The 13,708-nt window shown below is 38.6% G+C and overlaps 1 protein-coding gene across 1 annotated transcript; it reads right to left on the bottom strand.

The window, feature by feature from the left end:
• Nucleotides 1-343: 343 nt before the first annotated feature.
• Nucleotides 344-12,454, bottom strand: GSG1L2 (GSG1 like 2). The gene is made up of 5 exons (XM_071573589.1): nucleotides 12,115-12,454; nucleotides 10,506-10,553; nucleotides 8,221-8,373; nucleotides 5,532-5,643; nucleotides 344-661 (listed from the first exon to the last, which is right to left on the bottom strand). The coding sequence occupies exons 1-5, from the start codon at nucleotides 12,422-12,424 to the stop codon at nucleotides 406-408; spliced, it is 879 nt and encodes a 292-aa protein (XP_071429690.1). The 5' UTR covers nucleotides 12,425-12,454; the 3' UTR covers nucleotides 344-405.
• Between the last annotated feature and the right edge of the window lie 1,254 nt (nucleotides 12,455-13,708).

Raw genomic sequence — 13,708 nt, 5'->3', positions numbered from 1 at the left:
AATATATCAAAAAAAATTAATCAAGCCATGCACCATATGTCTTATTTGCTGCCCTGCTCTTCATGGGTATTGGTTTTGGGATGGGATTTTTTACATTTTTTTCAATAAAGAATTAGGATGGAATCCACAGTGCTCTGAAATTCTAACGCTCACAAACTATCTCTTAGCACTAGAGACTGCTTAAAAAGCAGACCAGCGGGGGACATGCATCACTGTTTCTTTTCTGAGAAGAAACATCTGAATCTACTTTTCCAACATGAAGATTTCCTTGAAACATCCATAGAAATAAATTTATTTATTAAGAAAAATAGATAATACTACACATTGATATGCTTTATTCATTAATACTGTTTCATTTTGATCTAGTATTATAATTTACAGGAAGTCTTGACAAAGGGTTCAGCTTTACAGAACTGAAATAGTGGCCAGGTGACGCAAGCCTCTTATTGCATGTGTGGGGTCCTCCGTAGTGTTTTGAAATGAGTTCACATACACATTGCAAGTTTTCTCTGGAGCTGTATGGACAGGAAACTTGTATTTAATCTTTAAACTCCTTTCCAGCTTTTTTCTTTTGTGCTTGAATTCCAAAATAGTTTTTGTGTATTTGTTAATAGTGGTGACAGCTGCAGCCATACAGCAAGCGAAGGAAGCCCATGCGAGGCTATAAACAAAAAGGATTATCAGAAATTAGCAGGAAATTTTCATATTCAAGCTCTTCCATTTTGTTTTTGAAAACACTGTATATATGTGGTTGTATTGGTGTGTATTAGGGAAAGATAAGCATGCTGGGTGAGGAAGAAAGATTCTCAGTTAATGGCCATCTACAGACCTGACTTACACAGTTGACCTCTACATATTTGTTACAATATTCACATTTGCCATTCCTGGTTAATGAAACCCTATTTACAATTTCTCTTTTTATTCTGCTTAGAGCTTAATATCAGAAAAAGGAATTATGAAATATGAGTATGCATAAAACATTAAAAGTTACAGTTACTAAAAGTACAAATCTCACAAGGGACACTGAGAAAAATGTGTGTGAACCATCAAAATTTAAAATGAACAGAGAAGGCACAACTAAATAGTGGACTAAAGCAGGTTTAGAGCACTGAAATGCATTCCTGGAAAACACAGGCCATGACAAAACAGAGAGAAAAGGACATCAATTCTGAAATGGTAAAAGAAAAACTGTAAGAAAGCAGAAGTAAAATAAAAAATTATATTGAGGTACAATTTGCTAAAAATATGTGACATTCCAGACTACAAAGTGGGCAATGCATCTGAAGGTGTAAAAGCAGCATGTAAAAATCTGTTCACAGTGGCATGGATTGGAATCAATAATGCAGGCACTTGCTCATCAGTGGCTTTCTTAACATGGTAAGATCATGATTATCAAATGAAACATATTTTGATAGAGAAATCAATTTAAGAGACTCCTGTGTTTATCTCACCTCTCCCTCAGAGCTGTTTGTTACCACATCCTTGATATGGGTCAACAAATTCATTTATGTTTTTAAATAAGCACCTCTCCCTGCTCACCTTCTTACCCCTTTTCCCCCTCAGTATTTTTGGCCACTATTGCTTTCTAGGGTGATCAGAAATCAGATATGGTGACAGAAATTGAAGACAGTGGAGTATGGCATGGAGATGTGAAAGGATCCCAGAAGCAAGAAAGGGAGCAGCTCAAGCAGTCTTTGTTCCTAACATCAATCAAAATACATCCTGAGTGAGTCTCAAATGGAGGGAGCTGCAGAAGAACTCATAACAAACAGAGAGCAAGAATAGGGAAATATCACCAGATTTACCTCCCCATGCAAAGTGAGAATGGGACATCAGGTCTACCCACAATGCCGTGTAACCTGTGGATTGAGCCAACGATGCTAAATAGAACTGAAGATTCAGGTTCTGGAATGAGATAAAAGGTTTAAATAGTACTGAGTCATGTAGTTGGTATTTTTGGCTGAATAACTGAACCACAGTCAGATTAGTAGACAAATTGATAGAACTGATGTGATAAAGCATAGCTTTTTATAAAGGTGCTATTCCTTATTGAAGAACTTTGAAGGACTCAATGACATAAGGGTAAGAAACTCATTTCAAGAGAGCTTCTATAAAGCAAAGACTGAAAGAAAATCTATTATGAACAGATTCTCTTGTAGACCAATACTGTGTTAAAAGGGAAAAAACCAAAGGACAGAAATAAACGGTTTCTTTTTACAATATATGGGGATTGATTTGATTCTTCAAAGTTTCTGTAACAAATTTTGCTTTTCTGTAAAAAATATGGGAAAAATGGGGAGGGCCCAATCCGACTAGAAGGAACTGAGAGAGGAAATGATTCTTGTTATCAAGGGACCCAGTGAATAGAGGACAGTTTGGCTGCAGCAGAAATTCAGCTTCTATAAGAAAAGCATTCAACTTCAGTTCTGCTCAGAGACAAAGAACACAAGGGACAATCAAGGAGGTTGACTCAATAAGGAAGCAAACTAAAGTGACCAGTCCTTCATATGCATAAGAGTCATGCCAATAGAAGCTCAACTGGACTATGGATTTTCCTTTTTCCTGTATAGACCATCCCATATGAAGTGAATTATGCAAATTTAGTACAGAGACCAGTTCTTTAGAGATTAAATATTGTTTCAATCTGAGAAACACAAGGAGAGGGGAAGATTCACAAATACCAGAAACATCTTTCAACCTCCAGGAACGCTGCTGAAGAAGAAAAAAGAAGAATATGGAAGGAATTTTTGAAGAGATGTTCAGGGATACCACAGAATTAGGCTCTCCATCCTTAGCAGTTCCAGCACCGTAAAGGAAAAAGAAAAGTCTTCGTGCTTCTTGGGCCAGATGGAACAATAGCCCTGGCCACAGCAACTGGATGTCAGGACAGAGGGGAAACTCTGTCAAGTAGAAGATCCATGACAGAGGCTCAGTTCTTGCAGGAACAGCTGCACTGCTAGGTCTGGTAACTGGGATGAAAATTGCTGCCATGGGCCCAATTCTTTGGGCTTGTTTTGTTTGTTTGTGGTTTTTTGTTGGTGGGGTTTTTTGTGTTTGTTGGGGTTTTTTTGTTTTTTTTTTTTTTTTTTGTTTGTTTTTTTGGGTTTTTTTGCTATTAAGGAGATGATTATAAGTCCCATTGCAAAAAACCAGCAGTCTTTGCCTGTACCTCTCTCTGCCCATGCCCCTCTCATGGTTCTGTTGGCCTCAAATAGGTGATGAGGTAATTAAAAAGACAGTGTCAGTTGTAATCATTAATGCTCCTTTTTTGGTATCTGTTATCTTTCCTCCTGTCCCAAATAGCATTAGCATTCTTCCTCTCTTACCATCAAAAGAGTTTTCTGCATGCAGTCCATGGGAGAGCAGCTGAGGGAGGCTGAAGATGAAGGTTCACATAGCAGGAAAGGAGGTGCAAATGTGGGTTATTAGAAGAGAGACATTATATATGAAAGAGGACAAGGAGAAAGAAAGCAAGTATGGCTTGCTTGTTTTTAGATTACTGTCAAACAAGGTGATGTAGCTGCCATTTAGGTCCAGAAAAAGGAAAGAGGAAAGGAAATCTTGATAGAAAAATGGAGCATAAAATTAATTAGCAAAAAATGCACTACGTAGATCATTCTCCTCAATATCTTCCTATATTCAGATACTGATGGCTTGGAAAGTCTTATGTTGGTAGAAGCATTTCTTTGGGCATTCAGTGGCCCAAGCTGCACTGAATCATTAGAAAGCATCCATGAAGTCCTCAATTCCTGACTGTGTGCTACAGGGTAAAAGTCCTTAGTTCAAGTGCTCAGGAGAAGATTCCCTGTAGTGACAACAGTGATGAAGTCAGTGATTAACATGATGATGATGGTGATAATGGCATTGATGAAGTTGTGTCAGTAACAGTACTAGTGATTTGGGTGTTTTTCTTCTCCCGCCAGTGGGATGGAAAGGAGGGAACAGGGTCCTCAGCACCAGTCTGCAGTTTTCTGTTTCCACTCCCATAGGAAGAGTGAGATAATGAAGGAGCATTCCCCCTCTTTGCGCTGACCATTCCTCTTACTGGTTTTAGGGGAAAACCACACCCAATCCTATTCATGAAAGAAATGAAGAGACCTTCTAGAAAAGTGATCTCCAAAACAGGGAAACCAAATTATTGTTGCAAGATCAAAAGCATGAATGAATGAAAGTAGTTAAGAGTCAAAGAAGCAAAATGTAAGCCTGAAAGGACTGAAGAAGGATCCTACACAGCTCCTATGATACCTGTTGAGGTCCTCCAAGTAGCCCCTGGATAATGTCCTGGGTATTGTCCAGATGCCTGGTGTTGGACCTTCTCACACCCATTCTTCCTGACAGAAGCAGGATCACACTTTTCACTTTGAGCAAGTGGATGACATACAGGTGCTGTGCCACCTCATCTGCTGGACAAACATGGTAAAATAAACCCTTTGGCATGAACTGGCTGATCTCCAGCTTGGGAGGACTGACCAGGCCAGTCCATCTGTGCTGTGAAAGCACTAGAGAAACACCTCCATTTATACACATGTAACAATAGCTTCAAACAAACTGTCTGGGAAACAGACTCCTGGAAAGAGGCAGAATAATGTACCTTGACCTTCAAATGAGATTTGAGTTATCAAAAAGGCGAAAAGAACAGAACAAAACAGAAAAGAAACCTCCATTTCACTGCAAAAATCCCCAGTAAGTCTGAATCATAGGGACCATGTGCAGCTACAAGCTGTTTGATAATGGTGAAATAAAAGTAGAAAGAGCAACAAGAACAACTGATGGTGTGAGCCATGATCTCACCTGTCATAGTGTGTATGAATGAGATCATCAGCCTGAACTCTGGTCTTCTGACCTAAAATATTGATCCTGACTCACTTCTGATTGAACCCAATGAAGTTGTCCCTATTCATTTTCTCAGTCACAGCTGGGGAAATAGCAGCATTTTTCAGCATCCTAATATTCAAATGCTTGTTATTGATTATATTTTATGGATTTTCAAAGACACACTTCTATAGCAAAATAAATCTGAACAGCCCTTTTTCTGAATAGATTCACTAGACCTCCTCAGATATCTACAGGGCCAAGATGATGTGGATTTTACCTAAGCCTATTTTCAAGTTTGAACCATCTTGTCTGAAATGTTCCAAACACAACAATCTGAAGCATAAATGTGATAGGAAAATGTCAGCCTAAATGGCTAAAGCTGAAGGAATGTTAAGTAACTTATGTAAGACAGTTGTCCTGGGAGATGAGGACTCTAAATCTGGGTCTGATGTGTATGGAGAACTTCTACTTTATGCAGAGCTGTTGGACGTCTCTGTATTGTCTGAAGGATGGCAAATGCAAAACTCACAAGCTTGGACATTCTGTACAATAATCTAAAACAACTGAATTTTTGAGAACAACAACTGGTTAGTGAACTGCATCCTTGAGAGTGAAATAAGATAAACCCATTGGTTATAAATTATGCATACATTCCTTGAATGTAGGGTAAAGTAACTGAAATGTAATGGAAGAAGCAAATATAAACCACTAAGTACCAGTAAGACCAGCCATAATCCCATGTGTGAGGTCTCCAGTCTTCAGGACCAAGATTTACTGTCATTTGGAATACAGTCGTGTACATCATGTGAGCAACCATGCCCAGAAGACCTGAAAAGTATAACATTATAATAACATTAAAATACAAACTGAGGACATTCTTCTTTGTCAGCTTTTTGCAGTTGTCCCTTGAACTCCTGAAGAATATTTTAGGAAGTATCTGAATTCTATAAAGCTCTCGAAAATACTGGACACTATAATTTAAGTGTATTTAATGTGTCATGTATTTGCCAATACACTCACTCACTCATACACTCCCTTAACACGTATTCTCTGTGCCAGAGGAATCGGGGGAGTAGTGGGATATGCAACCCACAAATTTTAAAAAGCAACAGTCTGGTTATCTCTCATCCTCTGAAAACTTCTAAGTAATATAATCCTGAATATAGATCAGCTGTTACTGAAAAATCAGCTATTATCAGAAAAGTTGCACTGTCTTGGACACACTTCCCACAGTTTCCTGTCAGTCAGTGGAAAGATTTTTCAAAGTGGTATGCCCTTCCCCACTGCTGTAAATGTAGCCAGATTTATTAGTTATGTAGGTGAATAAAAAAGTGGACAACACTTAATAAAATGTACTGAAAGGGTAGATTGTGAAAGAGGCTTATATTGAATAATTTAATTTTCCAAATTGCTACTAGGCTATTGGCTAATTCTAGGGGTATCTGTTAGCCCTTAGCATTTTATCTTCCACCAGTGAACTTCCCTGTAAACATCAATTTTTGTGTTTTCAGTTTCATTTACAAATTGATAAACATCCTTGAATTATGAACTATGCCACTGTCTAAAACACATGAGCAAGATAGTCCCCTACTAAGCTCACAAGACCCAATTTGTTAGATATTCTTAAAGTTTCATGAATTCTTGCACAGCTTGCTCTCTAGCACACAATATCCCTCAGGCTCTCAGGCATAACAAGTCAGTGCTGACAGTGACCTGGCTTCAGTAACTTCTGGGAAATGGCCTTCCCTGAAATACTGATGTTGACTGAGACACCACCTACAGGAGAGCCCTTGGTGTAACACCGAGTCAAGAGGCTTCATGATACCAAGTTTGGTAATGTTGCACCACATAGCAGATTCCTTACTGAACTGATTGGACTGCTGATGTGGCTATCAGGAAACAGAGACAGCTGCCCATCTCCCACCAGAGAGGTAGTCTGTCATAGCCATTGCTGAGTTACACAAATTTCTGTCCTGATTTCTCCATTCTGGTTGCCTAGGAAGGAATATGTCCAGGTGGGCCTAGTTTTTTACCAACCCTGGACTGCCTCGTCCCTCCCCCAGAGTCTTCTCAGCAAAGGAAAAAAACCTGAAAACAAAAAAGAACTCAAAAGAAACTGAACTGAATTAAAAAGAAATTGTATTTTCTAACATTTGTAACCACATATGCAATTTGTACACACTATGTGGGGCCCCAACCCCAGGGGAAAAGGGAAAAAAAGGACTGGTTAACCAGAAATAGGGAGAAAGAAAACCAAACCAAACCAAATGAAACAGACAAATACAATTAAAGACTTCAGGAAAGGAGAACAGGCATGATACAATCTCACCACGTCCCGGGCTAGGAAAACCAACAGAAACAGAACAGACCGTCCAGGCTTCTCCTGCTGTCCCGAGCTCCCGGAAAGAAAAGGCTACAACTCCTTCCTATCTCCCCTCCTCCTACTCTTACGTGGAAAACACATGTAGAATACTCATGCCATGTCCACTTCCTTAGTTACACCTAGTTCATGAAGAAGCCATGGATCAAACCCATTACAGCATATAACTGGACCATGAACATGAGCTCCTGTGTTGGAGGTCTCCTTTTAACTCTTGTACAAGGATTAAATCCTGAGTCAAGCTCAGGATCTCAACTTCAGGGCATCACAACTTTTGGTGCCTGAAAAATGGTGGAAAATGTTACTAATATAGGCATAAAAGGCAATCATAGTCATATGCCTGCATATTCACAGTGCCTGTCAAGCTTCATTTTCATCATAGGCCACTAAGGGCAACAGGACTGTGTTACCAATAATCTGCATTTCATAGCAGTGGAGTTAACTAGCAGTGCTTATGTAGTTAAGAGAAACCATAAATTAGAATAATAATTTCTGTATAGTCAAGAGCCACATATGGGACATCATAATTCTACATACACATCAGAAAATGTCACCAGTGAGATTCTTCTTTTAAACTGTCATATTCTACTCCAATTAAAACATACATTTTTAAATTTAATTCAGTCTGATCTAGAGACTGAGGGAACTGAGAAACCAAATACTAGCTTTAATGTGGTTTTTTTAACAACAGTTAAATACTGTAACAGGGTTTCCTTAACTGTGTGTTTTCAATATAGCTACTGTTTCCAGTAGCTGAAGTTTAATTCAGATTGGTGTGCAATGAAATTAAAAATTATGAAACAAATAAATAAGTTAAAAATAGCAAAAGCTAGAAATATAAAATACAAAATAAATAATATTAAGAAATCATTAAATGAAAATATTATTTTTCCATAAATTTTTACTTCATCTTGTATTGTTAATGTCTCCATAGGTATTGTAAGAGTTTTGAAACTTGGACACTGTTTCTAATTTTCAGTTGGAAGACTATTCTAGGTGTAATTAATTGAGATACTTAACTGTACCTGCTAATACGGTGACTACTGCAGAGAAGGCGTTGATCTTTAGCCCATCGATGACAGAACTGTAGTAACACATTTCAACTGACATAAGAATGTTTCCCATCAGAAGAAAAATGACGTAGAGAAGCTCTGCTATAATAGACAGCCATAAAACTCCTGGAAACCAAATCAATAGCACTGGTATTATGAGCAGTCATTTAGTATTTTCACCATTTTCTTCTTCATCATCTATATTGCTCATACAGCATCAAACAGAAGCTCAAAGACTGTGAGGATGCTTCGATAACGTCTATGGGAAGGCTTCAAAGTCAATGGACACCCTACATTTTCATTTCCTCCACTGACTTGGCCATTTAGTAGACAAGAAGTTGCATGTTCCAGCTATGCACTTACAAGCTTATAGTGCAAAGTGGGGCAGTATGGTTTTACACTCACCAACTACCCTAAAATCACCATGAACCAAAGTTAATACAAAAAGAAGAATTGCTATCCAGTTATCTAGCTGTTGACATCTTGGTTCTGAGTCCAGAGAGAAGTCTATGGAACAGCAGACCATGTCACCCAGCTAACAGTCTGTGAGGCCATGCACATAGCCACACTGCCTGTGGATCTAGCAATTAAATAAAATCTTCCCCATGGGCTTAACTTTCTATCAAACAGGATCTTGACTTTTTTGTACAGAGAAGCCTTCATGAGCCCAGACAGCCTCCAGGTTTCACTGAGATTCATTTCCCTGGTTATCTACTAATTCATCTCTTTTTGGATGTGTAGTAATTGCATCTTATGCAAGAAGTTAATCCTTCCATTAAAGTCTCTCAGCCTGCTGTTTGATCTTTAGTGTGCTAATGTCACACAGCCAGGAGCAGAAAGCCTTCTTCTGTCCAGATCGACAGTGACAAGAACTGGCAAATGACCTTCCCAAAACATTTTTAGAAACAAGTAAGTGTGTCCTGACACACCTGGTTGTAGATTGAAATAGTGATATCACATGAAGACATGTGCAAACAATCAAAACTTAAAAATCAAAACATTGCTAAGACATGGTTACTAGACACTACCTAGGACAGTAGACAATATTTGTGTGGTGAATAACCCCTACTGCTGGGCTTGACAATGTCTGTGTGGCTTCTTGGATTCATGGGTCATTCAAACATTAAATTCTTGGGCAAGATTTATTTTTCCAGAAAATAATTGTCTTATTAAAAAATGGTTATTTTCTTTAGGAATTCCAGATGTCACATTGCACAACAGTTTTGCTGCTCCAGCTGTAAGAACTTGCATCTTATCATTTTTGGTCACTGAGCCATCATTTCAAATGCACTGAACAATGGTGATTGTGCCTGTGTATGAGACCCATGGGCGATAAATTCAGGAAGGGTGAGCCTTCTGCATCCTGAGTTTTGTGCACACAGCAATCACGGACATGTGCAGAAGATAAACTTGCTCTTCTCCTGTGCAGGGCAGGAGCCTATTTCCACACAGGATTTCACTAAGGGAGAGCTTTTAAGTTTGGTTTTCATGTACCTAGATTCTGTCTTGGCTGTCTTGATCTGACCTATGACACTTGCTGATGCTGTTCACAGAGTTAGTTTCAGCACAATGTTCACCAGTAGTTTTCCCTGTAAGGAACCCTCATGGCAGAGCCCAGAATACACCCATCATTTCTGAGAACCGTATCTGTATGACTCCATCCACTTATTTGTTTTTCTCATGCTGCAAAACTCTTTAATTATTAGTGCACAGTGACAAGCTGCAATAGGTAGAAGTAAGACTAGCCTTCAGAGACTAAGTATTTCTTCTTCCCCAAGGGACTGAAATTGCATATCCAGGAAAATACTCTACTTCCAGTGCCCTGGAAAAAAAGACTTTTATTTCTTTTTCCTGGATCAGCCACTTGCAAAGTGAGTGGCCTAATCAGGTCAATGATGGACTGAGGGTTTTACACTGGAGATGGGGCAAGAGAGGGGGCACTTAACAGCATCTGTAGGAATGTTTTATTGGAATATGAATCCTTCTTTGGAAGAAGAGAAAGGAAATGCTTCCTCACAGCTCTCTGTAAGGCACATGGAGGAGATTCAGGCTGCCACCAAAGCTGGTTTGGTCTACAGCACATCTCTCTCAAGTCCCCTCAGCATATAAATGTGAATGTTCACACACTGCCTGTCCCTCTGTCCTCTTGGCTTCGTGTTGCAAGCCACAGAATTCCTGACTGTGAACATGACAGTATGATGAAAAATAAAGCAGAAACTTAAGAAAGTTTTGGTTGTACAAAAAATATGCATATCTACCTCGATCAGAAGCTGGAGTCAGACTGATAAAGCTTCTACATTTCTCACCTAAAAAAAAACACCAACAAAACAAACAAACAAACAAACAAAAACAACAAAAATCAGGATTACTTTGTATTCTGTAGTGATCTAAAGAAATAGATTAATAGAAAGAAGAAAATGCAAAATCTATCATAAAAACAGAAACTGAGAGGAGGAGAAGATATTTTTGATGTATATTTGTACACAGAGTGGCTGGTACATTAACCTACTCCTGGGACTTAGCTAGAGAATCCTTGCAGACTTTTTCAAGGTAGAACCAGAGCCTGGAAGAGAGAGAAAGTCTATGAACTGAGTTCCAAAAGGTGTGAAAGCCAGAATAGGAAAATTTCCAATTTCTTTGGAAGACAGTCAGCCTGGATGCAATCTTCCTCGTGAGAGGAGAGCTGCTCTCCTTACAGCAACAAGGCTGCTGATCACTCGAATTCCTTCTAAGCTTCATTCCAATTTCCTTCTGTAGCTTTGATTTTCAAACCCGTGTGACCTCCTGACCCCCACACAGATGCTGTGAACAAAGCTCTTGGAATTAATTCCACTCTGCTCTGAAAATACTGGATGTTTTTTTCCAGCTCCTAACTGCAATAAGTTGGAAAACATGAACCGGCCATAGCAGATGCACAAACTACACAACCCTGGTATTCACAGCAATCATCAACCGAAAGGCATCTTTTGGACAAGCGATTTCTCTGATATTTGACATTTACTCTCTTAAAACTGCATAACTTACAAGACCTGGAACTGGATCTTCAGGACAGGCAACTGTGAAAATATTTGCATTTTATAGCACAGATGACAGCTGATTTGATTTCTCTGAACTTCTTTTCTAGCTGTCATTTGTAAACTGATCAGGACCATAAGAGGAAAAAGTATTGATCTGGAATTACAATAAATGCTTGAATTCTTGAATCAACAATTCCCTTGCAAAAAGATCCAAAATTAACTAGAAAGTTTCTATAATGGCAAGCTAATTTCTTTCTACAGACATTTATATATGCAGAATGAGACTCAATTAAATACCACAACTTTTGACAGGTAAGTTTCCAAATCATGCTTTAGCAGGATGAAAAGAATCTTATTCTGCTTTGATTTACGAAAGGTGAGGTCAGAGTAAGAAAGGAGAAATACTTGTGCCCAAGAGGAAATCCAAGAACTAACTTAGATCCCATGGATTTATTAGTGCAAATGATTGTTAAAACAAAAAAGGTCAGTTTGTGCTTTTTATGTTGCCATAGAGGATCAGAAACAATCATTTAAGACAATCATGTTCATTTTTGACCAAGGGAAAATGAAACGTTTTCCTTTTAAAGTAATTTAACTTTCTGTTAATGGTTAGAAGACTAAAAATAAACAAATCTTCATCTGTACCACAACCTGTCACTCTATTTGCAGAATTTATTTAGAATTCTTTAGGAATAGTACCCTCTAAGGTCCCCTTTGCCAGAGAAGAACAACTTTTTAAGGATACAGGCACAGTAAAATGCATAGGTGATAGTGCAGCATAGTGTAAGGGTATACCAAGTAAGTAGGAAGAATTCCAATTACTTTCTTAAGTTTCCATAGTTTAACTCACCTTCTTCATTTGTTGTTTCTTCACAGGAATACCAAATCCCAGCATGAAACTTTCGCTCAACGAACTTGTCATCTCCTGTCTCCCAGATGTACTGCACAGCTTGGCTGTTGTTGGCATCAGGGCTGTTGAAGCGGATGCAAAGATCCCCTTTGCTTTCTCCTGTACAGAAAGGTTTGGCAACTTTTCTTGTCCCTTCACACCAGTAACTGCTACCAAATGCTGTAATAGAGAAGACTAAAGAGAGAAAACTAAGAGAAAATGCTGCTGAAGCTCTGTGCCGTCTGTCTACCTCTGGGACTGAGGCTGGCATCCTCCAGGACTGCACTAGCAATTATTCTAGAATCAACCTTTTACAAATTTATGCATCTATCTGCCTGGTGAAACATCTGCTTGTCTCTACCATCCCGTTCTTCATTCCTCTCAGAAAATTGTATCAGCTTAGGAGTTAAGACAGAGAGGGGAGATATGGGCATGACCAGAAATCATGTGGCAGGAGAGATTAAGGATATAGGACAGTGTGGTTTGGCAGTAATATGTCATGAAAGAAATATGAGGAAGTGGGAAAATAAATTATAGTTTGTCCCATGAATCACAAGAGTAAAAATACACAGAACACAAAAGCGTTGGAATAACCCCAGAATGCAATCAGAAAAGTTTTATTTATACAAAAATATTATGCCTATTTACCTTGATCAACAGATAGAGTCAAACTGATGGAACCTCTCTCTCTATTTGAAATCTAATATTAAACAAAATAAATAAATGCTTCTGTTACACTGAACACTGTTTAAATTGAATACAGTTGCGATTCCTACTATAAAGAAATTATTAAGGAGCTAAAACCAGTTGCTAAGCTACAGCATTTCACAGCCGTTGCAGCACTGTCCAAGAGCACTGGAAAAGCAATTGCATATGTCTAAAGTTCCACCAATGGCAAATGAAAGTTGTAAGTTACCTGACTTGGCTCTTTGTGGGTTCCTGGGCACTGTCCAGTCTGCCTCTATGAACACACAATACAAATTTTGCCCAAGTTAGGTGAAACAGTAGAGAAAAAGCTGAATTATCCTCATTTTGTCTGTGCATCTGCTCTCTCTGTGAAATAACACTTCTTTCCCTTCGTCTAGGCAACATTTCCCACTGTTACATGTTATATATATTGTTTTTTCTGCCTGTTTGGTCATGCAAATAAGTGATGCAAAAAGCCAGAAGAGTACTGGTATGACTAAGTGACTGCTTCATTTTACAACTGTAAAGTCCAAACACATGTCCTAGAGGAGGATGATACCACAGGACAGACACTGAACTTAAATGTAAATCTTCTAATGAAAATAATTTTGATTTTTAGGACAACTCTCTATCAAAGACGTCAGAGTTGGAGATGTGGCTAGATGAGTCCCAGCGTGAAACTCAAAGGAACAGGATAAATGCCTGCTTTAGCTTGTTACAAAGAGCTCAGCTTATAGACCTGGCCAGCAACAGAGTGAAAGACCAAGCAGGTCTGAACTAAAAAGGTAGAGTGAATCTTACAACCCTAAAGTCAGATATAGACTGAGTCAGAAGTTATTATTTTCTACATTTCTGTCACTGCATTTTC

The sequence above is a fragment of the Pithys albifrons genome, chromosome 19, assembly GCF_047495875.1.
Source record: "Pithys albifrons albifrons isolate INPA30051 chromosome 19, PitAlb_v1, whole genome shotgun sequence".
Lineage (NCBI taxonomy): Eukaryota > Metazoa > Chordata > Aves > Passeriformes > Thamnophilidae > Pithys > Pithys albifrons.
The sequence above is the reverse complement of the archived record's forward strand: the minus strand, read 5'-3'. Positions and strand labels throughout refer to the sequence as shown.